The sequence below is a fragment of the Hippoglossus stenolepis genome, chromosome 23 (assembly GCF_022539355.2).
Source record: "Hippoglossus stenolepis isolate QCI-W04-F060 chromosome 23, HSTE1.2, whole genome shotgun sequence".
Lineage (NCBI taxonomy): Eukaryota > Metazoa > Chordata > Actinopteri > Pleuronectiformes > Pleuronectidae > Hippoglossus > Hippoglossus stenolepis.
The window spans coordinates 5,839,266-5,865,835 of NC_061505.1; the positions used below are offsets into that span (position 1 = coordinate 5,839,266).

The window sequence follows — 26,570 nt, forward strand, 5'->3', positions numbered from 1 at the left end:
GAGAGTGAGAGGAAGCGGAGAAGCTTCATCCGTCTTTATAAACAACCTACGCTCGTGGGAACCGAGCCATCTCAGAAGGTCACTGTGTTTACAGCTCTGATGTGGCTCAGACGTGTCAAACATCGTCTTCCTCCCTTTGGTCCTGGATGTTTTGCTAAAAATAAAGAAAGAGAAAGAACTCCCTCCTCCCCGAGTTACCGCTCCGTCCTCTCGGCTGGTGGAGGCAGACGAAGATAAGATGTAGGGCACTTAGCCTGGCATCGGCCTGGGAATCCTGTCGCCTGGAGGCCTTAATAATTCAGTGGCTGAGATAAATTTACTGCACATGAAAGTCGTGCAAAAGAGACAGAACCAAGCTTTATTGTTATCTATACCGTTCTCGTGCGCATACCTAATGTCCTTGAGGGGTTTTTAGCTGCTCTAATGTGGTGTGAGAAAGGGAAAAACTAAATTAGCTTCATATTTTTTGTCTCCGGTAATAAGAACAGTAAACACAGGAGTCAATATTTGCACCAGGTCCTTGTGCTGCTTATTCACGTCCTGCACCGTCGACCGCATCGCTCCGACAGGTTTTTACATCCTGAAGCCATCCTGTGTGTGTGTGTGTGTGTGTTTATAAAAGGCAGGTTTGCTTTGAGCCTTCAGTGATGGGTGGGGTGGGGTGACGACGCCCTGTGTGCCGTCAGCATGGAAATGTTCCCCGTCCCTGTCAACACTCGAAGAGTCGATCCTCCCGCCCGGCGCCGTCGAGTGACCCCAGCGGCGACCACGTGTCACTCAGAGGCCTCCTGTAATCACGTTCCCGCTGTTGTTCAGAACAGATAGGCCTGGTAATTATTTAATGAAGCCATCATCTGAATTAATTGATTTTCTTCTTTCGTCTCTTTGAGGTCAGAATCTTTGGATCCGTGAGGAAAAAAGGAGATTCGTCTTCGCCTGAGTGATCCTGATAAGACTCAGATGCTTAAGAGGACACAAGGAGTCAAGGATTGTTAATCCTCGGTGCCGCGCGTCGCCTCAAAAACACACCTCTCCGTCTCCATTATCTGGAAATAATACGACGGAGGATAGAGGTCACCGCGCTACCTCCTCGAGATGAAGGAGACAAATCATCTTTTCATTACGGCGCGGGGGGGGGGGGAACGAGAGGAAGGAAGGAAATGAGGGAGAATACGATATGAAGACGGATTGGTTGGGCGACACGAGGGAGGAGGGAGAGGAGTCACACTGCAGATCGGTGGAATGAACTCTGGGAAATGAACTGAAAAGTGGGTCCGGACATTTTCCAGAGTTTGCCTTTCACATGCAGGAGATTTTCCGGGTCAGACGCGTTCACAACAACAGGTTATTTTCCTGTTGTCACGAACATTCAGAGGAGGGGTTACATTTAAGACTTTATAAGAGCAAATCAAATGAAATTTAACATCTATGTCAAGTACGTCAAATATGAAAGACCATAGGAGTCCCAGAATTACTTATACTCTTCATAATTGATAAGGTGAAGTAGCCAAGTACAGAATAACCCTAGAAACACCATTTTATCTTGCAAACTAAAGTCAGAGACCTATAACATCATATTTTAACACATTTAAATATGCGTTTTAGAAATCCTGCAGAAACCCTGAGGAGGCAGGAAATGAACAGAGATGAAGAAAGAAGAAGCTAAAACTCAGCGATAAAGTTTATATTTGCATCGACAACAATAGAACGGTGATATTTTATCAGTGTGTTTAACTGTGAACAATTATTTATGGTTCGATGTGTATTAGTCGTCTTTATTTGCTTTATTTCTTTCATTATACAACAATAAAAAAGAAACTGTCCCAAAACATGAAAAATAGAACACTTATGTTTTAAAAAATGAAGAGACATTCACAAACACGTTTAATATGTTTCACAAGGATTTACTTGGTTTTTAAAAAGGACCATGAAACTAATTAAGAATGGTGACAAAAAAAATTAAAAAATGAAAGCAGCAGATCTTCTGATGAACATGTTTTTTAGTTTTGGCCAAAGCTCCAAAAAACTCAAACAAACAAAAGCTGTGTTTCATGTGCGTCGTCACAAAGTCCGGGCAGAGAAAGACCCGGCTTGTGACTTGTAAACTAACATTTTATGTGTAAATTCGCTGGAGCCACGTTATGATAAATCTAATGCTCGATCCTGCTCCTGCTCCCACTGTTTATTTTCCACACAAGGACAAAAGAGGTAGACTTTTCAAACTAAAGACGTCAGTACAAACTACATCTGGATCCTGTGCACTCTTCGTAAAAAAAAAAGAAGAGAAGTTGAGCATAGAAAAAATAAAAATATTCAACTTAGCTGATGAGGCCAAGAACTTACTATTACATTCTAATCGTCATTTTCTCGTCGAAATTTTGAATGTTTGATTAATTTAAGTATTTCCAGCATTTCTAACGTTGGATCTTATTCTCATAACTGTGACCTTTCTGACCGAGGGTCAAGTTGATGCTGCACTTTTCAAACTTCAGGAAATGAACTCGAACAGAATAACCAAGTTCTGTGTTTCTTTAGGCTCCAGTTTCACTCGTTATTTCAATGGCGTGATGTGCGCGTCTCCATTAGGTCACAAGGCCGATTGTAATCGGTCTTGATTTTAAAGGGATCACGCTTAACATCTAATGTCTGAGCCTTGTTTTCCTTCGCTTGTGCTGCTCGCCACGATGTACGCTTGTGTACCTGTGACGTTAACGTGACCCGTAGCCAAAGGGGTCACACGTGAGAATAAGAAAAAGGTTAAAAAACACCAGAACTTTCCGTTAAAAAAAAGAAATGACGCTGTGTTAAAGTGAGGAAGAGTTAAAAGTGCCTCTTATTTTCCTCTCTCTCTCTCACACACACACACACACACACAAATATTTAGAGTCATACCACACGTATTTCTGGAGGTAACATTCAACATGAAATCAACATGATTTCCTCTCTCTTTCATTCAACTGCTTCCACAACGAAATGGTTTCTTGATACTGTAAACGCTCATCGAACGGCAGCGCATGCAATTAGACACGCTGAGAACTGAGAGGAACATTTCACTGGAAGAAGAAAAGGGAGGATCACATCCCGGCAGAACAACGGACAGCTAATCTGCGACGGATTAACTCATTTGTACACGATCTGCTCGTGACCTCTTACTACGATGACGATTCATATAAAAAAAAAAAGGCAGCTCACGGTAAAATACGATGAATCCAGTTAAAATAAGTAGCTTCGTTTGGCTTCGAACAGATTAGGATTTATTCTGCGTGAACACGAGAGCGAAGCCGAAAAGGAACAAGACTTGAGATAAAAGTGAAGAAGTAAAAGCTTTCAGGTTTGTTTGGTTAGAATCGTCGTCCTTTTCCTTCCATCGACTTTAACTGGCAATGTGTTTTTAACGTCCGACAAACAAAACAATGTAATGTTACACCTCTATAAATTATATTTCTGTCATAGCATGCAAAAAAATATATAATGCCAATCTAAATGTTTAATATTACAAATTAAAGCTGCAAAAATATGTTTATATATTAGCATCTGGTCACATGACTATGTAAAAGGACAACGGGGTCAACGAAGTAGCTCTACGCAGCGTTTTGGTTTCTTTCAGTCGACAACCTTTTTCATTTTGGTTCACAGCTCTGATCGTAATTTCTAGACTTCTGTGCTAAAGCTAACTGTTTAGCACGAGGCTAGCACAAAGTTAGCAGCTAGCAGATTAGGTAGCTAAAGAGGCAGGTAGCAAAAAAAAATGTTTAAGTGACAAATAAATAATGTCACTTATACCTGTCGATGGACAATGTTCAGTGGGCAGCTCGTGTCTGATTAAATTGCAGTTTCCTCTTTATTCGAGGTCAGATTGGAAGACGGAGACACGGGGTCAGGACGCTTAATCCCGCAGAAGACGGGGGAAACACCTCAACGTCGTGTTCACGCCGTTACAGGATGTGATTACTGTTGCTCTCCTCTTATCGCTGATGCTAACGCTCCCGTGTATTTCCCCGGCTCATCCATATCCATATCCTTCTTCCTGGAATGACTGCGTGCGACTTTATCTCAGTCTGGCAGCGCCCGTTCCTGAGCGAGTTGTTTTACAAATGAACTGCTTGATAACATGTAAATAACATACTGCGTCACAGACAGATAGGCAGTTTGGTTGATTAGTTTGCCTTGACGCCTTTGAGCAAGGCACTGCTGTGATATTCTTAAAAAGGAGGAAATGGAGTGCATCGTGACCAGACACACCTTCCCACCCTTCTACTTGTAAATTGCACCGTCGTCTTCATCGGCTGCAGCTTTCTCCCTCCCTGTGGAGCGAGAGTGTGGCGGGAGCGATCCTCGGTTCGACTCCGATGCTTCACGTTCCTCCTGTGCGGATGTTTGGATGTTCTCGTTTGGGTTTTTATATAAAGTGTCCAGGTGTTGCTTCTCTCGTTTCTGGAGAAAGCTGTGGAGTTAGAAAGTAAATCATGTTAGACATAGGAAAGGAGACAAGGATGAAGGAAATTAAATATATATATGACAGGTTACCTGGATTTTCTTTCTTTTATCATTTCTCAGTGTCCGTGTTGTCTGTTGGCCCCTGGTGGTGGAGAAGTAAAAGAATCATTAATCAAGGGTCTGTGTTCAGCCTGATTCCGGCCGTTCTGCCCTCGGTCCTCCACACTAAAGGGTTTGTTTATTTTCTGGGGCTGGAGACATTTTGTCCTCCTCACACAGTCAATACACGAAAAGCTACAAGTCAACAGCACTGAAATGACACCGATGTTAAATGGATTCTTTGCGTTTGTATCATCCATGAAATACGAGTTTAACGTCTCTCCCTAAGAACAAATTTGGTTTGAAACAGGTTTGTCCCAAAGACTCCAAACTCTCACATTACAGAGCCTTTTAGAATCTGCTCAGGGATTTTCAGATAAAAAAATAAAAAACTGGAACAGAACTCAGAGGATTTCTTGTGATATAGTACAACAAGGATATTGGGAAATGCGTCTTTCAGTTTCAATCTATTACATCACATATAAGACTGTTTTTTCTTACCCGACACAGTTCGAAAATCAATAGAATGAATTGATGTAATTAGATTTCAGGACCAAGGTTTGTGTTTCTACTGTTTTACGCCACAACTGTCGCAACAAAGGGTAAAACGCAGTCATAACTTTCCACCAGTCCCCCCCCCTGACTGGTTGACTATATGCATGAGTGTTAAATGTGACGAGTATATAGGCCGAATTAGAGCTGAATCCCACAGGACTCACTTTAAAGCAGCGGTGTCAGTTTCCTGTGCTTGTTCTCCGAGAAGGTTTCTCACAGTTTGGTGTTAAACAAACAAACAAACAAACAAACAATAGACGAAACACAGGAGGAGAAGACGAGTGGAGGTTCTTCATCACCCGGAGCGTCAAGATTTCATTAAGCAGAGATGAAAACAGAAAAATCCAGCGCTGACGGCCGCTGCTCTTTATCGTGGATGTTTAATTACTCATTAAACTTGTTCTGTTGAACTCAAATTAACCTCACTCCAATGATAATAAACAACTGGTTGAGTGGGAGGTCGCTGACAACAATGTCCATGAAGCTGTTCTTCAGTTTTGTTCACTGTTTCTATCTTTTTACTGAAAATGTGGTTTGTCTGTAAACAATTAAACGTGTCTTCATCTGTCGAAACACATGGGAAAGTTCTATCACTGTCACAGCTGTTAGTGACATATCATCAGGTTAGAGCTGGTCCATTCTAAACTAGAAATATCAGTCCTCTTATGAAACCACATTGAAATTCACTAGATCTGGAATTTTATTTTGGATTTCATACAATTATTCTCTGAGAAATCGGGAAAATCTGGAAAATCTCCCAAGAAAGTGAAATATAATTGAATAGGTTCTTTCTTAGCTCATGTTACCTCTCAAATTTCATGGAAATTATTTATCTTGACTGCGGCCGCCGGTCATGTTGTCATTTGTCCCGCCACAGTTACATCATGAACAAAAAGAGTTTGTGCACTCTCTCATAATAACAAAAGAGATCTCTAACTTCTGTGCAGAGCTATTTGCAGCGTGCTCGCTGTGGTCCATCAAAATGCATTTGTCTCTCTCACGTGAAAACCTATCTTTCACTCTTAAGTCGGTGTACCTGTCACTCGGATTGTGCTTAAGAGCGACCTCTGTGGTTGTGTGTGTGTGTGTGTGTGTGTGTGTGTGTGTGTGTGTGTACGTGCAAAAAATTAGTGTTGGGCCACCACTTGCTTTCAGAACAGCTTTCTCTCTACTAGAGGGAAACTATTAATCAGAGGGGGGTTAATGTCACCAGGTGCTGTGAACATGCGCATCATTAATAAAAAAATAAAAAAACACAGACCCACTGCGGCGCCTCCACTCACACACATAAATTATCTTGCATACGTAAACACTGCTTGTTGACACACAGGGTGTTAATGGGAGAGAGACAATGACGACAAGAGAACGAGATGAGTGTAAGTTTCCAGGACACAGACCTGCTGGGACTCGGACGTCGTCCGGCTCTTGGGCTCCACCTCTGTGGGGGACGTGGGGACACTCCCATTGGAATCTGATATCAACAGAGTCCGCCTCTCCCTGGTTGGTCTTTCACACTTTGTCACCCGGAACCTGGAAATGGGGGAGAAATAAATATGTTTGTTTTGTCAAAAAGAATGAAAAAAGCACATGGATGTTGTTTGGGATACAAATGAGGAAGGAAGTCTCCTACAGAGCATAGTCAGCTCATTAAAACAAGACTCTGCTGAAATGTGAGGACACACCAGTGGCTGAAATGAGACAAAAACACACACGGCGCAGTTTACAAAAAGATGATTTTCTAGGTCAAACTAAAACAGAACTTTGCTCTCGGTTCTTTCACTGTGTCAATAGTACATTTAAAAGGCATAAGCAACATAAAACAAGCCTTGGAAAATAGTCCTTCAATTATAACATCACGGCTAAGCTCATATTTCTGAACATCAACCCAGAGAGTATCAGTTATTCTCATTTGTGCCACAGCTGACATCTGCTTCAGCCTCGACAGAAGGAACAGAGTGTGTGTGTGTGTGTGTGTGTGTGTGTGTGTGTGTGTGTGTGTGTGTGTGTGTGTGTGTGTGTGTGTGTGTGTGTGTGTGTGTGTGTGTGTCTCTCAACCACCTCTCTCAACTCTCACACACACTCTCTCTAAAACCTTAATTAAATCAGCAAAATGAATATTCCTATCCAGTTGGTGCCGACCCTCTCCGTGCACAGCCATTCATCTGGGCGTGCAAATGAAAAGCAGCCTCTCTGAATCCCAATCAGCTCGCACCGGGACATTAAGGAGGAGGAGGAGGATTCCTCACTGCATGACGGGGGGGCCACGCTGCCTCACTTTTCCCTGGGTTCGCAAGTGGACTATAAAATTGCCTCATTGCTTTAAACATCCAGGGCACAGGTGACGTGAGCTGTGGTGGATTTGGAGCAGTAGCAAACTGAGAGAGTTTGATTCCCAATGTGGAGTTTTTGACTTAAACCACTGGAATGTAATGTCAAGTTTCCATTGTCACTGGTTTTCACACGTGCCTGTTCAGCTGGGGTGAAATCCTCCTGAGTGATCCAATCAGTGGACAGTGCTAAATGAGCTGAATGAACCCATTTGGCCCCATTCTTTTCGCTGTGTGATCGCAATTTTAAATTTAGTTTTACAGACTGATCTCTCCTCAAGTTCTGTGATGAAGAAACATTAAAAAAAAAACTGAATCCTATGAGCAAAGGGCAAATTGTGATTCTTGAATATGAGCAATACAAAAAAAATTATGACAGAGACAACAGCATCAGTTAAAAACACATTATCAATTACTGCAGCTGCAAAGAATCTACGATGAAAGACAAAAGACAAACGCACACTAACTACGTTTCTGTTGACGTGTGTTCAAACAGGCTCCAGACAAGCAGCAGCACTGAGGCAGAAAGCTGTGAGATATCACCGGCTTCTCTGCCGCCGCCTCTGTCTGTCCAGTGTGGTGTGTTTTTAACAGAGGTCGCCGCAACACAACACGGGTCAGCCGGTGACGCTCCACACTCAACCTCCGCTCACACTGAGCCCTGCAGCTCCAGGGGGGGGGGTTTTCCCAGGCTTCTCCCTGACTGCCCAGCCATGTCATTTTCCAGGTGGCTGGTCTGATGTCAGAGTGCACCGAAAACTCAATCTACTTTATTAAGTGTGGATTTTTTCTTTTTTCACTGGCAATTACGTGGAGTTAATGTTTGACAGTGAATGTTTTGTGTGCACTTTGTGTCGGATATGGCTCCGGGGCAAACTGTGTGAGTTTTAATTTACCTCCGCTAATTAAACCACCCTGTGTGTTGTGATTCCAGGGAATCCTGGAGATTAAACACGGCCATAAACCCTCCTTTTTATTCTTCCCACAAAAACACACACACCTGCCCACAGCCAGGACCGTGACCTCTCCATAGTGGCTGCGGCGATTCTCTGACTTGCGCGCCGACGGCCTCCTTAGCAGCGGCCATTTCTTCTGGCTGCAGCGCGTGCAGATGTTTTTGTGGCCGCCGGGGCCTCCGATGGTGTGCAGGTGGTTGCAGGTGTGCTTGGCGGCTCCAGGGGGCGCGCCCGGGTGAGATGGGGGTCGTGGGGGGGGTTGGGGTGCCGGGCGAGGTCGGAGTGAGAGGAGGACTGAGGGAGAAGAGGAAGAAGCAGAAGTTAGTGATTTTAAAACCTTCTGTAATGATTATCAATGAGACGAACATTATAGCTAATCAGCAACCGTTGTGGTTTCATACAATTAAATTAAAATAAACAAAACTTTTAAGGATCGGCTTTGAGAAGTGAGACCTTTCACAAACTGACCTACAGTCAGTCCAACACATTTGCATTTCACAGAGAATTCGAGCTGCAGAGTTTCCTTCATGTCACCGCACAACAGACACACTTTCACAGTTCATACTTTGACAGAGCAAATACCAGTGGAAATTATGTTTAATGCGATAATCATCAAAGTAATATTCTCTAAAGAACGGGCGTCAGGTGACATGTGGAGAATTGTAGAGGAGATAAACAGTAGATGGTGTTTTCTCTCCACTCGTACTGTATTTATCTTAGAAGTGTGTTAACAGACACTAATTGAGGCTCGCTCGCCCGTCTGTTTGCTCTCCCTCCCTCTCTCTCTCTCACATGTTTCTGAGTGGAGCAGTAGCATGTTTGCATGTTCATGACCCCGGAGAGCAGCTCTTCACATTGTTTACACACAAAAGCAGAATAAACAGCAGCTCTGCTCACTGACACAAACACGTGCACATGAAGCAAAGGGACAGGAAGTAAAATAATGAGATGAGATGCTTTAGGTTTTCACTAATGAGGCTGAGATGAACACTCACTGTATATGTTGTGAAAGAGAAACTGGCAAGAATGATTCAGACAACTGTACTTTACAGCGAGGTCGTTAGGTTCTTCACAGCAAGGTGGGCGGGTCCTGAACAGTGAGGTCATCGAGGACTGACAATAACGTGTTTGATGGGGCGGAGGTAAGAGCTTATTGTTCTCTAGGAACCTGACTTCGTCCATTGAGACACAGTCATGTTGAAACTGTAAAGAAGTTAGTCAGTAAAACAAACTGCCACCTATTCTGGTGAGTAATAGTTTAAAGTTTGATTTCGCAACAAATTGCATTTTATTGCTTGTTGTTTTGGCCCCGTTCATTCTCTGTTTACATATCTTTTAATATTCTTTTAGTTTCATATTTTAAGCCTGTTCAGCACGTTGGTCGACTGAAGTGGTTTTAAATGCGCTATTTGAATAAACTTTGACTTGACGTCAACGAGGGTCAGTGCAGCCACAGTGACGTCACACTATCAGACCAGCCTTGTGGCCGGTTTCAGCCTGTTTGCGAACATCAGACTTTTTCATAACGACATCTGCGTAGATGTGATAAAGAAATAGAGAAGTTTGTGGAGCTACAAAAAACAAGGTTGACGTGGTATCAAGATGTAGACATGATACTAATAACGTGAGGTAGACACCAGAAGACAGTGCTGTGTTTTCACAAGCTATACAGGTCGGGTACTATAAACAAGGCGTATAAGTACATGCACGAGCAAGTGCATTGTTTTTTAATCAAAGGCACAAAACCTATTCATGAAGCACATATGCAGTGTGAGGCTCCCTGAGGAGCAGAGGTAGGAAACAGGAGTTTGACCCAGGAGAGGAAGGAAATGATTGAAGGGAGGCGCTGATGTGAACGGAGCATGTTGTGGAGCGACGACAGGGAAGCGAGGGATGGCGGAGAGGTGGAGCAGTGATGGCGAGAGCAGCAGTGAGCGGAGGGGAAGTGAAGTAGTGAATCTGGAGAGGCAGATAGCAAGGCCTGGCCACACTACAGTCACTCTCTCCTCCCCTGTAGCCTCTCTCCATCCCTCGCTCCTTTTCCTCCTTCTCTTCTCCCTCCTTTTCCCCCCTTAAGTGTCCCATAAATTACCCCCGGTGAAACCCCCTCTTCCCACCATTCCTCCATTTCTAAGTGATCCACTGGCCGGCTGCCCAACCTGGCCGAGAGAAAAAAACAGAGATAGATATGAACGGCGACAGAAGAGAGGGAGTAACACAAAGAGAAATTTGGACAGAATTAAGAGACGGGAGGAAAAAAAGACAAAACACGGGAGTGGAGATATGTGTGAAAAGAAATCTGGAGAGAGCGCAGAAGATGATGCATGGAAGTGACGCCAGGAAAATGTGTGCGATTGCAGATTTCAGCAGATTTTTTATTTTCCCTTTCCAGGACACCCAATGTGACTGAGCAGAATACCTCAGTACCTAATCCTCGCCGAGGCAATGCTGCTGCCATTTATCAACACTGCTTCTTCCCCAACAAAAGAGAACATCTCCCCGTCCTTTATCTCCCTCCTCTCCTCCGAGAACAATATGCAGCGGGACAAGAAAGATGACAGGAGGAAAGAGAGAGAGAGAGAGGAAAACATACTCCTCTAACTCGATTTACTTAAGACTCCTCCACTGTCGCGAGCATCTCCTCCTCCTTCTATCCGTCCTATCTGCCCAACTCGCTCTCAGCTCTTATCTCAGCACTACACTCGCTCATTTACTGTGCGCAGAGGAACGCTGGGATGACACGTGAAGACGTCTGATCTCTGCTCGAACCATCAGCTGCTGTTCTGTTGATGCGGGGTCACAGCCTTTGATTTGAGATGACAATATGAAGGATGCTCCAGAAAAAAAACGTTTTCAGGGCCTGTAGATTTTGTCTAGAGCTGGTTTGTGTAATTTAACCATAATATTTAGCTGCTCGCTGTCACGGTTTGCACTTTCAAAACAGACCATTTCACTTCTGATGAGAAGAAAGCTTCTTAAAATGAGGACTAATTGATGACGAGTTTGGCACTTTGGTTTTAAACCAGAAGTAGTTATATTTGGACAGACTGAAAGCTCAAATACACTGCACGCCCACCTACACCTGCACCCATTGGACGGTACTAGCCGTCAATCACACGGTGTCCACGCCCCAAAGCACGCTGCTTTATCATCTGTTTGACTCTAAATGGGAATGTAACCTACTAACTGAACATCACGATGTATTGAAGAAGACTTGAAACTAGAGAATCAGATCATAAAGTCCTTAGTGACAAGGTTTTCCTCATAGACTTCTGGAGTCGCCCTCTGCTGGTCATTCGAGAGAATACAGCTTCACTTATGGACAATCTGATTTGGTTGAGAGTTATTTTGATCATGAGTTAATCTATGAATTACTTATAATAGTATTATGATTTCATTTTATTATAGTATAATAATAAAAAAAGACTCCTGAAACACAAGGTCATGTTTCCAGATGAATTATTTTGTCTAACCAATAGTCAATAAGTGATATGAGGCACAAAAGCAGGAAATATAAAAGACTTATTTTCATCAAGGTAGTTATTGATTAGACTTTTGGCGATCAATTTTTTCAGCTTTAATGAAGGTTTCTTTACTTTTAAAGCTCTGGACTGTAAATATCTACTCTTTTCTTTGCCCACTGCTCCCATTTGAAGTTTGAGTCATAGTCGCTCTCGGTGTATTCTGGCTTAAAAATCCGGTGCAGGAAACATGCCAACAACTGGGCTCAGTGGGCTTTAATAACCCCTGGATACAGCGATGTGGGGCACAGCCACACTTTGGGATCTGTCCCCACAACTGCTTGCCCTCGATCAGGCCCTGCCAATCTGGAAGCGTTTCAGAAGAGAGACATGGCCTGGTTGTCTTTCTCTGTGTTTCCATTCATCCTTCCTCAACTGCTCTCACTTCAGGCTGACCAGGAGGCCTATGGTGCCACCTGGTGGTTGATACGGTAAACAGCGCTAGTGTTCACTCATTTATCAGAGAGACAAATTAAGTAGTTTTAAAAAACAGAGGGATTTGATTGTTTATGAGTGAGACACTTACCCGTCAGAATCAACACTGTTCTCACGAACCATGGCTTTCAGGGCGTCCGAGTTTGCTGGAAAGTGGGGGAGAGAGAGCGAGAGAGGGGGAGTTACACACTCGTTCAGACGTGAAAGGGGGAGAGAGAGAAAGAGGGAGATAACAGTGGTGTTGGGAATTAGCGAGGAGAACGCTCCAGTGACTTCAAAAGCAGATCGCTTATAAGAAGATGGCAACAACTCCTTAACACAATTAAAAACGGCACTGAAGTGAAGCTACTGTACACAACAACCTCCGGGGGAACGGGACAAAGCTGACGGAACATTTGTCAGACCAAACAAAGTTTCACTTCTAGTCAAGTAGGGGATAAAGTTTGGAATTTCTTTACTTGACATCAACAGAAGATGCTAATATCTCTTCAATAAAAGCTCAGATAGAAATTCTTTCTTGGTTAATTATGGACTTTTTCAGCATCTAAACCACAAAGTAATGTTTCTATTTTTCTTTAATCTTCATTTAATCAGGCAGTTTCTTTTTCAAGAGATACCTAATACCTGTTTAAAGCCGTAGCGAAAAAAGAAAACTAATTTTTACTGTCACACCCGTATAATACTGAATATTTCCATGGTTCGAGTCCCTGAACCACGTCTCCACGTCTCCAAACTGACGTTGTGAGGGTGAGTCACAGTTAACGGACTCCCAACTTTAAAAATACTAAAGTTAGAAGAAAAGGCAGCGATGACTCAGCTCACAGCTCAGGCAAGGAGGAGGGGGGGGGGAGTAAAATCAATCTTTGACAGTGATGATGAGCAGTGACAGAGACAGGACAGTGCTGCCTTCATCTGCTATCATAGGTGAAGTCTTTAAGATAAGATATGAAGGAAGGTTTGGATTCCTCTGAAGGAATCAGCAATATGGCTGTTTTTCTTTCACCTTAATACTGATTCTGCCTTTTAGAGCAGCAAGAATAACTGCTGAAGTTAAAATAATAAGTAAAAAGACAAAAAACTGATGCTAAAACACTGATAAATTGAATATACCCTCACCCACTTATCATTTAAAATACAATACAACATAATTAGAAGGTAATTTAAAATGTTTATCAATGTGAAGTATTCTTACACAATTATAGCTTCACCCTTGTTGTATCTTTACAACACTTTTTACTACGCTGTCATTCATTACCAGTTTATATATTACCAATTATGGATGCCTCAAAAGGAGGAAATAAGCGTGATGATAACTGTAACCATAAACACTTGGAAAAGACCTACTATATTAGTGTGTCATAAACCAACCCTTCAGTATTTTTATATACGGTTTATTAATGCTTCTTCTCGGGGGGGAGAGAGAGGAGGTTACATTTAAGTGTGGTTGCATGGATATATGTTTTGTGTTGTTACACATTTTTTATGTGTTTAGCTGTAGCCCACGTCATAAACAGTCGGCTCGGCAGTATAATCTTATTACTTCTCTCCCTCTCCTTTTCATTTTATTTCCCCTTCATCTCCTGCCTCGTCCTTCCCCCGGCGCCGTGTTGATGTCTGCGCTGTTTGATGAAGTGAAAGTTGTGGAGAACAAAATGTTTGATCTGTATGTGTGTGCACGCAAAAATCCCAACAGTCTGTCCAGATTCTCCGGCTGCAACACAACCAGAACTCGAACGTCTCTCTCTCTCCTCCTCCTCTCACATCAGACGAGTCCTACTGTTCCTCTTGTTTGCTAAACACTCCACTGCTACTATCTGTGAGTAAACCTTTATATCTGTATCTTGTTATGAACATCTATGATATGAAATGACCTAAACGTAACCTAATAATAACTCAAACTAAATGTGAGATAACTATTTACATATACACGCTCCAGCTCAAGTCCCATCCACTAACATGGAGGAGGCTGGGACTACGACGCATACTGCAGCCAGCCACCAGGGGGCAATATAGGTGTTTTCGCTTCACTTTTTCGGGTGCTGTCATGTCATCATCATATCTTTATATACAGTCTGTGTGATTTCAATGAAACTCCAAAGCTGAGAGATCTAATAGCACCGAGGAAAATCCTGTAAACTCCACTGTCAGGACTGTTCTCATCAACCTGACTGAATTTGACACAATACAGAGAATTGATCGGAATTTCATCTTTTGCTGTATAAACTTTAAAAAAAAGCAATTATTTGGAATAAGTGGAGCCATTTATATCACTTCCAGCTCGGGAGGAATTCATTGTTAGTAGTGCCACTATAACGTTTTCAGGAATAGAGCGATTAAATGAGAATTCATGTGATTCAAGTAAGAAAACAGTGACGGAATCAACAGCTATAAATGTGGCATTAGAAGCGTATTTTGTTTGTTTGTCATTTTAGTATGTCGGAAACATACCTTCGTTTTTCATGATGTAATGAACAATCTGTCCGACTGTGTCATTGTTTTCACTGAGGGTGTCGTTCATCTCTGGAAAAAAAAAAACACAACAGGAAGCACTCTCGTTAGTACATGAGCAATAGGCAGTGAAACCCAAATATCATCAAGCAGCTTTGATTGAGCTTCGGCTCCATAAAGATATATTAATTAAGGGGCGGACAAAAACTCCAAGAAAAGGTCGAGCAAACATTTCAGTTTAAAAAAAAACAGGATGTTTAAAAACACTTCTCAGGTTTGGCCTTAGGACATTAACAACCAGGAGCCTTTTCCCTTGTAAATGCAAAACAAAACAGCCGTCAGTCAGGACTTAAGCTCTTATTAATATTAGAACTTGATGACATGACTCCCGAGGGTTTTATTGTTTAACTGGAGCAGAAATGCAATTAATTAGTTATAATTGGAACCCGCACGTTCACTAAATGCAGCGTTTTTGTGTGACTGTTTTCCTTTCGAGAGATTAAAGTTTGGCAAAGCTGCTTTAATTGAATTTATGGCCACTTGGGGGCAGTGTAACAAGCCGTAAACACAACACTGTCATGTTTATTGAATTATAAAGTTGATATCATGTGAGCAAACCGTATTTTACTATCTTCCCATTTAGCAGATATGCAGCAACACTCTACTTTTTGCTCCGTTTTGTTCTCCACCTGCTCCTGAGGGAAATATCTGGCTCTTTAACTGTTGTGTTGACAGCTGGACGCCAACTTTGTCTGTCTGCTGTTTGGTGCAGAGCAGCTACAGCATGCAAAGTTTTCTTTGACAGCTTTTCAAACAAAAATGGCTGCCTGCTATGATGAGAAACAAAATACAGGAGAGCTGTGAGAAAGAATCAAGTTACAGGCTGTAAAAAACAAAACAATGGGTGACAATTCCCTGTCAATGTGTCCATTGTTCATACAAAAATGATTGATTAGTGCAGTTGTATTGTAGTGAACAACAGAAACAAGGGTCCACGTTTTCTGTTAATTCATCCGTTTTCATCACCAAAACATTGTGAGACTAACAGCATCAATGTATTGAGTGAAAGCCACTGGAATGTTTAAGTTTGGCCTGAGACCAGGCTCTAATCCATAAGAATGTGCAATCACTGACTGCAAAACTCAAACCAGCTCTTCCAGGCAGCACACACTGCCTGGAACTACCAGGTACTTCCCAGAGTTTCCTGTTGATTGCTTCCTCAATTTTTCCTCATTTCCCCTGAACGTAATACTTTTTCCACAAGTTGTGGAAATCCTCTGGCATGCCGCGTCGGATTACTGTGAATCACAGTGACCTATACAAGCTGTCCGCAACGTATAAACCTCAAAAGCAGTTGATGTTATAGGTCTCCTATAAAGCAGAAAGAGACAACAATGCAAGAGGAAACCTGTTCATTAACAAACAAGAGACGACTGGATGAACTGAACGTGGGTGGGAAAAGCTTTTTATCCCCCTACTCTTTTGTTTCGATGTATGAGGAAGAGAGGGTAGGGCTGTTTGACAAAAGGAAAAACAAGGAGAGCTGCTGCTGCTAGGTCTCAAACTTAGAAACCAGATTTACGCCTGTCGGTTTCAATACCTGCTGTTCTCCACTTAACGAAGGAGGAATTAGGGCTTTGGTCAACATTACTTTCGAGACTTTATATTCCAGAAGGGAAACTGTCGAGAGGTCAGTTGCATGATAACAGATAAGCGTGAGAGGCGGACAGCAGGGTCTCTTGTTGATCCTGACAGCGCAGTGTAAACAGTTTGTACCAGTGAAATACCCCAGGGCCGACCAGTGATACCAGGAGTTCCTCGTCTGCACACAAGTATTTAAAGGAGAGAAGAGAGCACTGTAGGCATGACAGATGTGACCGATGCAGAAAAAGGGAAGACTAAACCTGGGTCAGTTCAACTATTTGTCTGAGAGGCCAGAAACTAACTACTCTACGTTTTGCTCCATTTTGTTCTCCACCAGCTTCTGTCTGGCCCCGGTTTTTATTGTCGGGTATTTCTTTAGCTGCAAGATGTCTCACTATGTTTAGCATTATGTAAACAGTTCCTTCTCTCCAGAACATTTCTCATGCCCATGAAATACCCCATGGCAAACTGGTGATGCCAGGAGTTTTCTCGTCTGCAAACAGGATTGATGACAGAGTCTTACACTGTACTGTACTGTACTGTAAAATAAAGGGGGATACCTGGGTCTCATTTGTCAGTTAGGTCAACTATTTCTCTGGGAGGCCAGAAAACTCTTCATCAGGTTCACAATTCCATAACAATAAGGCATTATCTGCCGCGAAGCCCAGGTAAATCAAACAGGCCTTGAGTGCAGACTTTGTTTTGCTTCACCTCACTTAACACACCCCTGATAAGTCAGAGAATGAGTGATGCCAAACGTCTTCTTGGTTTCTATATGCCTCCACTCCTTAAAAAAAAGGTCATTGTCCTTCTGTCATTAGAAGAATATGGATAAGATAAGACCGCAGTAAAATGATGTCTTATGATGTGTGAAAACTTTCAATACAGCATTAACTGTATCTGAGCTCAGGGTGTTTTCTGAAGATTCATTCATCGGTGCAAAACACTTAAGATCACTTCTTATTCAGTGATGCATAAAATACACATGTATTCCTTCAGTAAGCTCCGACCTATGTAGAATTTTAGCATTTTAACCTTGTTTGATGCACAGGAAAATAAAAATGTCAACAGGTTTATATCAAAGAAAGTTGCCAACCACATCACACAGGTCTATTATTATTATCGTCATCATCTGCCCGCACCTACAGTACGTAGTGGCACATACCAAAGTTATTAGAGTCAGGAATGTAGTACCAGCCTGTAATACTGGAGGGCAAGCAAAATAACCAATGTGACTTTATTACATAACGTCTCATATTGATTTTTAAAAAGTCACACGACAAGGAAATGGAAAACCTCCCGCAGACCGATGACTAATTTGGAAATTGTTGCATAAGAAATCGCTTCTTCTGCATTCGTTTTTTTCGACTGAACTGAAAAGCGGCAGCATCACAGTGTGACAGAGATAATTTAGCCGAGGTTAATTTTAAACTTGATGGAAAATAGTGTGTGATAATGTAGATAAAAGTAAAAAACTAAAACCAGAGGAATTTCCCAGAGCCTAAAAAACATACTTGTTCAGATTTGCTATTAGTGGTATTTGGTACTGGGTATGTATTTCTTTACCTTCACCCATTTCCGGATCCTTCTCCTCAAAAACGTCGTCGTCCTCCTGGGCCTCGGTGGTGCAGCGGTAGCCTTTCCTCTTCAGCACGTGGCAGATCACCACCCCCAACAGGCCCAAGAGGAAGAACGTGGGCACCAGGATGAAGGCGATGTAGTCTGGTTTGCTGCCCACTCCTCCACCTTCTCCAGTAGGTGGACCCGCTGACAAAATGAAAGAGATTTTCTTTTTAAATGTATATTTGTTGCAACAGAGCACAGGCTTTAGAGAATAAAACAACACATTGTCATTACAACGCCCTTGATGGTAACTTGATATCGACACTGACACCGAGGATCCTCCCGAGGCCTGTGTTGAGCAGCTGAGAGGATTTAAATTCTATCAGCTGCAACACGACCGAGCTTTCATGTTCCCGTCCTGGATCAGTCGAGTCTGCTGCCGTCTCCGCTCTGTAACGGCTCCATCTGACGCAAACCTGTTGTGTCTTCGTTCCACAGCATTCGGTGCAAGAGGCAGAATGAAGGCTTACTGTATCTGTAGAGTAAAGGCTGTTGAAAAGAGCTTGACACGTGTCCTTCAAGCCGAGGGAGCAATCCAGTTTCTTCCTTCCTGTAATGACTCTTCCATTAAAATACATTAGAGGTCAGTAAGTGCAACAGTCCTGCTGCTGATGTGCAATTAACATTTAGAGGCCTACACCCAGCACACAACACAAGCCCCAGAGTGTCTTTGCTAGTTTCCGAACAATGGAGTTTTTATTTTTCACGTCACGTTGTTTAAATAGCAAAGGGTGTGTTGGTCAGTTGCATCGTTGCTTCCGTGAGGCAGCAGAAAGCGACTGCCCAACAAAAGCCTGGTGTAAAGTCAATGGTTTAGTATTTTACAAATGCATTATTGAGATAGCTCAAACATCTCGATCACCACCTGGTGGCTGGCTGCCGCATAGGTCATAAACGCTGCCTTCTCCATGTTAGTGATTGGGACATTTAACAAAATAAAAAGTCAAATAAATTTTGCTCAAAGATAGTTTCTTTCATTTTTGGTACTTCTAATCACGCTGATAGTTTTTCTACTAGTGATTGGTCGAGCGCGTGTATCAGTGGGACCTTGCGACAGCGGCTCAACTCTACGATCCCTACTGCATAGACTCTGGCTCCAAACTATGTCAAAGATGTTGCACAAGATGGAGCAGATCCGTTTCCTCTGTATTCTGTCGTACTACCTAAGAAAAAGGGGCGTGGATAGGAATGGGGGATGGCAGGTTTGATTGGTTTCGATTATGAGTTTATATGCTTGAAAAGCTGCGGATGAAGAGCATTGATGTGTACAGGACACATAAACCCACTTTGCAAGTAGTAAGTTTCGTCATACCTCAGGGTTTATTATGTAACTGCAGCAAAGGGAACACATAGATCATAAACTTTACTATAAACTTGCGATTCTTCTGCTTCCACTCCCACATGCCCACCACCTACACACCGGACTTTAGACCCATTAGGGTGAAACATGGCTCTTGGGAAGGCTTTGTGAAACAATGCCTGAGACTATACTATCCTGTAAAATATAGCTTCATGGCTGTAAGTAACCACGCATCTCATTTTCAACCAACCTCATGATTTTCTTGACGACCGACTGCTCTCATGTCAGATTTCGGTCAAGCCATCTTGAAACTGATAAAGGTCAAGGTTCAAAGTGTAGATGGCGGCCTGTGGTCGGCTATAGGAGAAAACTGACTCCTGCTGTTTGAGCACCACGTAAGGCATTCCAGTACAACACACAAGAGGGCCTTTGTCCTCTTTCCTGATCACGTCTGTGTGTGTCAGTGAGAAACCAAAAGAAGTATACGGCCATTCTGAAATAATCTCAATCCTATCCAATAAAACTATATCTTCATCTCATTGTGAAATGTGCTGCGTGTACAGGCATGTGTCTGTGTATCTAACCACGTGCCTCCTGATGCACAGGCATTTTTTGCTAGTCCTTTGTTCGACTTCCCTCGTGCATCAGACTGAACACACTGTTACAGACCATTGTCCGCTCACTGACCGCACTGTGACCGACTGTTGTGCGTTTCCATTTGCTTATATCTAGAGGAGGCCGCTCTGATTGGCCGTCCTGGCACCGTCCCATGCCTCAGAACGTGGTTCAGAAGGAGTCGTAGTGGAAAGTGAAGATTGTATTAAAAGCATTAAATAAAAAAATAAAACACTTGAGTGGAAAATGGCTTGAACAGAGTCCTTGAGGAGGATTTGGAGTTGAGTCACAAATCGCTTAGCAACCAAAGCATTGTGCCACGATGGAAGTCCACAGAGCGACAGCCAAAAATAAAGATGTGGATTCACACAGTAATTATGTGAATCATATTATCATGCTGCGTGAACGCAGAGGAAAAGAGACATTGTGGAATTATGTGCCATATAAATATAAAATATAAAAACTACAAATGATCGTAGAATAAATTAAATCTCCAAAAAATACTATGAAGATGCTCATCATACTTACAAGTTAAAAATGTCTTGTTTTGACCGAACAAGTCCAAAATATAACCTGACTGATACTAGATTTATTTTCCTAGATCAAACAATGGTAACTCAGCTGACACTTAAATGTGTAAGTACACAAATGCTTTTTCCTGACCTTGATGCATACGAAGCAGGACATTCGACTGTATATATATATATATATATTTTTAGTCTGGTCGATGTCCCATCCACTAACATGGACGAGACAGGATTCATGGCCTATACTGATATTTTAGCTCTATTTCTGGATAGTGTTCATTTATAGTCTATGAGCTGAACAAATGACAATGACACTGTAACTAAATAACTTATCAGCTGATGTAGGTGCAATGACCCGGAGTCCTTGTGATGCTGGATGTGTTATCACAACACCGAGGGGCGGCTGCTCGTCTTTGCTTTGTTAAATATACTTTGGTGTCATATTGACACTGCTGATGAGTTCCCGATATCCACCAAAAATAGGCTGAAGAAGCGACTGTGTTTATTCTTAGGATGAGATGAGAATGTGAGAAGAGATTCTGGGCTGAAGACAACATTTTACACAAAGGTCCCAGTGACACCAAGTGCTGCACATTGGTTAAGATTCGGGTGAAAGCCAAACAAACGCTGACTGGGTCAAGCTGCCCCTGGCTACAAGGAGAGCATGTTGTGTTACAGTGAGCAACTGCTGTTCCCGAGGATCGCAGCAGATAAATATCATATTCCCCTGGAAACTGCAAACCTCAATATGAGGGCGACTCCATCGGAATTCGCTCTAACTTTCATCTTGATAAGGGATATCCTCCAAAAAGTATTTCTGTCAACACTGTCAAATCCATAGAGGGAAACATCCCTCGCAGGCTGCACCTGAATAGGTCAGCGTTACAGTTCCGCTGGTTTAATTTCCTGCAGTTTTATCGGGAATCAGCGTGCGAGAAGTTGTCTGCCTGAAGGTTATCGACGTCTGCCACAAAAGCCTCTTTCACAGGATGATGTAAAATCAATCGCTGCAGAAACACACAAAGGAGGTGATTTATGTTTGAAAATACCTGAAAGAAATAACCTGAAATACTGAAGTGTGAGACAGTTTAGCTATGTAAAGTGTTTTAGATTTAACCAATGTATTCTTCCTCTCTTCTTCATTTCTGATCCCCTTTCTTAAACATCCGCTGTTCGAATAGGAAACGATTTTAGCTACTAATAGAGGCAAAGTTTAAAGATGCCTTTTGTGTGCTGGAATCTATATGAATCATACTTTGTAATGTTCCTTCTCTTGCTCTCGCTGCACAACGCCACAAAGCGTTTCAGAAAAGAGGATGTTGATGTTTCTTCCCGCTGACATCAGCAGACAACATGGCACAAGGAAGCACGCCGCTTGTTTACAAAACTAAATGAACCTTATTCAGATTTAATTTTGTTTCCAGAAGCGACTCTGTGAGACGTTTATTGGCTGACAGCCTGACTGACATCTTTTAAAACTGAAAATCTGAAACAGATGCAAGAATTGACAGACTTTTTAGCAGAGCTGCCGTGATCCTTAACAAATGTGAATGCATCACTCCAGCTCTATATATTTGGTTGTTTTCCTGTTTCCTTCTTATTTCTGGATAAAATACTTCCCCGAATATTGTATTGGTATCAGCCTCTAAATATCCATATCTGTTGTGTTCTACTTACAACAACAAAAAAACGCTACCAGTTGTCATATTTTTAATGCTAATGATATCAACTGTTATAATCAGATACATTTTACGTAAAACAAATGTTTATTCTCTAAATTCACTTCTATATATTTAGTTGTACTTCTGTTGTATTTGTATTTATATTTATTCATAATAAACTTTATGGTTTAACTGTAAAACATCAAGCCTCAATTACATTTATTAGTCGTAAGGGTTTGATAACAACATCATAATCACCTAATGTTGGCATAAGCATCGGCCACAAAAAATTCATATCTGTCGAGCTCGACCCACAACACCACATTTATTAGTGCATGTTCATTCACATTATCTGGTCCTATTCATATTATCGAGTTGTATTCATTTATCTCAGAAGATTAAAAAAGCCATCAGGGCCTCGACACCTCAAATCTTTCCTTTCTTGGCATCGTCAAAAAGTAAGTCCATTAAAAGTACTTAACTGTTGAGAGAACGGCAGTAAACAAACCACCAACGCTTTTTCATTTGACCACAACGCATTAGGACGAAGTTCTGTGGTCTCCAGCTCTGCAGTATATATTAGAGGTTTGTAAAGACTCTGTCTAACTGTGGCATTTCCTCTTGCTGAGGAAATCATGTGCAGCTAGGGAAGCAAATCTAAGACCCAGTCCACATGTGGTTTCAGATTACAAGAGACAGTCCTGTCACGTCAAAGCCTCATCCTCTATTTAGTCACTCAGTGCGGCTGCTTCCTCGTCTCCATTTGCAGTCATGAGATAAGACATTTTAATTCAGAATTATATTTTAAAAAGCAGCTAAAGGCCAGAGAAATGAATGAATAGATGAAACAAAACTGATTATTCTATGACCTCTCGTATCCTTGTAATAATCTTGTAACTCCTCCAAATTTATCTTGTGACCCTAAATGAACCCTCAATTCCAGCTTTACATGAAGTGGTGAAGACACTTTTACAGTACACACACACACACACACACACACACACACACACACACACACACACACACACACACACACACACACACACACACACACACACACACACACACTAACATAACATGAGCGTATTCCAGTTTCCAAACCGGGGCACTGGATGACTGGGTCTCATTGAATTAGCATGAGGATTCAGCCTTGGCCTTTTCGAAGGACAGACTCCTGTGGACTCTCCGTGGAAAACAGAAACAGGCCGGGCATTTTAAAGGTTAGGAAGAAAACCAAAGCAGCACTGGCTGGAACTGAAAGACAACACTTGCTGATGCAGACACACTTACAGTCGTCTGCTTAAGTGGTTCGAGTATTTTAAATAGAACCACAAGAGGCTTTTAGAAAGGGGCTTCATCAGGATGTGTAATAAATGAATTGTTACTCATGAGACATCTTTGGCTGTCAATGAAAGACTGAATATTTGAGGATGGTTTCTGTGCAAAGACTTTATTCCAAAATGTACATTAATAAAAGATAAGAGATCATTTTTGTTTTACTTAATACTACATCTGAAGTTTTCACCTCTTCACTTTTCCACTTCTCCATGGAAAATGGAAGCAGGTGATGAGCCACAATTTCCTACTCTGCTTCTGCACTACATCTAAGAATAAAAAGTAATTAGTTAATAGAAACCCTTAAAAGGTCCAGTGTGTAAGATTTAGTGGAAAGGGATCTAGATATTGAATATTAAATAATCCTAGTGATGTTTTCTCGAGTGTTTGATCATCTGAATTGTATGAATTGTTGTTTTCTTTACCCTAGAATGGGCCCTTTATATTTTAATACTTCATATTTACATCCAGAGCGGGTCCTCTCTATGGAGGCCGCCATGTTTTTTACAGTAAGTCAGACTGGACAAACTAAACACCTTTTGAGCTTTTATGAACAACTAAAGGTTTCTCTCTCATGTTTAGAAGGGGAGGGTGAGGTGAGGGGGTATTCAGCTGCAACATGCAACTTTACCACTAGGTGTCACTACATTCTACACACTGGATCTTTAAGTTGCAGACTTTAACTTTGCAAGAATCATTATAAGTTGACTAGGATGGACTGACCTTCATTAAAAAAAAACAATAACATCCTACAAACTATGCATGTTTCATAGATGCAAAGCCTTAACTTTTCTTTAATAATATATCACTTTTAAAGAGATGAAGCTATAACTTTAAATGATTTCAGCCAAGTGTGCTCCTCCATCTGTCCACACAGGTGAACGCGGGGTGTTGACGTGTAGCTGTCACACAGCGTGTCTGCATCCTCCAGCTCCAACATTAGCTAAACTAGCCGCTCGCTACGTTGCGTGTTTATTTTGTTGCGGGAGCCAACTTTGCTGCGTGAAAAGGTGAGAAGAACACGCGATGACAGCGACTTTAAAAACGCGCAGTGGCGACACATCACCCCCTCGTCCATTGAGAATAAAAGTTGAGAAACTTACGTGTGGTGGCGGTTGGATGAGCCATTGAGGGGCAGGACAGCGGGGAGCCCAGGAGCCGGGAGGCGGGCGGAGGTGATGCTTGAGACGGGCAGCAGATGGACGAGGAGCCGGTCACTAGCGAGCCGTGGTCAAAGTAAACTAAAGTAAACTTAGCCACAGGAGGGGTTTGTTACTAACGTGAGCGTATTTCCTGATTCCCCAACAGCGGATACGCCCTGATTTCAACGCAGCGCCGCCCCCGACAGAGAGCGGTACGCAGGAGGAGGAGAGGAGGGGGAGGAGGAGAGGAGGAGGAGGAGGAGGAGAGCAAGAGGAGTCACTGACCAGGACTTCCGGCTTCGCTGGGTCTTGATAAGAAATCTTCGTTTTTTAATCGTGAAATCAATTCAAATAACATAACTCAAAACTTGTGAGTGATAGTTTCACAAAACACTTTCTCTATGCCTCTGTTGTGATGATATCTAATATTATAATAACAAATTATAATATTTCCTTCATAATATTGTTTAGAATGTAAAATTGTACAATATAATTTAATCTAAATGTGTTCTGGTTGTTTTGTTGTGGCAGGTTAATCATTTTGTGAGCTTCTTTTGAATGGTATAAAATGAATTGTATCTAATAGAGGGATGTGAGGGGCTGTGTTGGCCTGCAGTGATTTTAATTTGTAATTCTATTAAATTATTTGCTTTATTAATTCATGTCTTGTGAACGTGGGGCAGATTATATACGATTATTCTTCTTTTTGCTCCTTTTTATTCAATATTTGAGATTTTGTGTTTGCATTTAGATTGTTTTGTTTGCTTGATGGATGAAATAAATTTGTATATAGAAATACAATGCAAGTCTTTCATTGTTTTTCATGAAAACACTTTTTGTCACATGAAATGTTAGATGGGAGTTTTGTAAGGTCTTTTTCCTAAAAGCTTAAACTTAATGTCAGCTTTCTAACTAATGTTTAGGGGGAAACTGTCTGGCTTGTTTGTGTTTCTTCAAAATCATCTTTGGCAGCAAATAGTCCAAGATATAGTGTCAGGGGTTTCCTGTTTGGATAGTTTATTTGAGTGTGTAAGGACACGATCACGATCATTAAAATAAAACATTTCCTGTAAAGAAACTGCCACATAAGTAAATAGTGCATGTCAAGTGTGTATGCAGTGCATGATTCACATCTTTATCAAAACCTGACATTTTCAGTGTGTAGCTTGATTTTAAAAACAGCTAAAGGCCAGAGGCAAAATAAAAGAAGAACACCACCTGAGACATGCTCCCAATGGCAGGAATATACCGACAATGCACATGTGGCTGAGTCAGACTACTTTTCCTGTGACAGATGAAGTCAGATGTTGATCACTGATTTTAGTGCTGCATAATCCTTCAATGCCAATTGTATCATTTTTTGATGAGCCCTCTACACAATAGCTGCCTCGTGTGTTGGCTGGTTTGATGCATCCTAAAAGGCTCCCAGTAACTTCTCGGTATCCATAAAAATAACTAATTAAATAACAAAATTTAAATTGCATCATAGAGTCTATATCAAATCGCAAGTCATGAATGTCAAGTTGAGTCTTTGCTTAATCTTAACCAAGTAAATCTCAAGTTTTGCAACTGGATTCTGAGTTAAGTAATGTGAGTTGACTCCCCCACCTCCAGTAATTAGAAGCTGATGTGAACAAACATTACAGACAAACACAAAAGCCCTAATTCTTCACACAACTATGAAAAAGCTTGAACTCAGTGGTGGAAAGAAACAAAGTACATCCACTCAGGTCCTGTATTTTATTTCCTCATTTCCATTCATTTGTTTCTGCAGATTAATTATTCCAATTTCTGTTTAATTCTAATTAATTTATTTGTTCAATTATTTTTGGTTCAGTCCTGCATGTCAGTGTTTCTCCTAGGAGCCAAGTTTACGCAATGCTTCCCTCTAGTGGACATTTTCCCATGCTGATCTTTGAATGTCCATTTCTTATTGGGGCAGATT

At 41.8% G+C, this 26,570-nt stretch overlaps 1 protein-coding gene across 1 annotated transcript; it reads right to left on the minus strand.

Moving 5' to 3' along the window:
- Positions 1–1,663: 1,663 nt before the first annotated feature.
- Positions 1,664–24,854, minus strand: rell1 (RELT like 1). The gene is given in 9 exon segments (XM_035148443.2): positions 1,664–4,444; positions 4,528–4,579; positions 6,489–6,621; positions 8,419–8,609; positions 8,611–8,668; positions 12,422–12,476; positions 14,779–14,850; positions 17,989–18,189; positions 24,587–24,854. Coding segments are annotated over 8 exon segments (768 nt in total). The 5' UTR covers positions 24,612–24,854; the 3' UTR covers positions 1,664–4,444; positions 4,528–4,546.
- Positions 24,855–26,570: the final 1,716 nt, after the last annotated feature.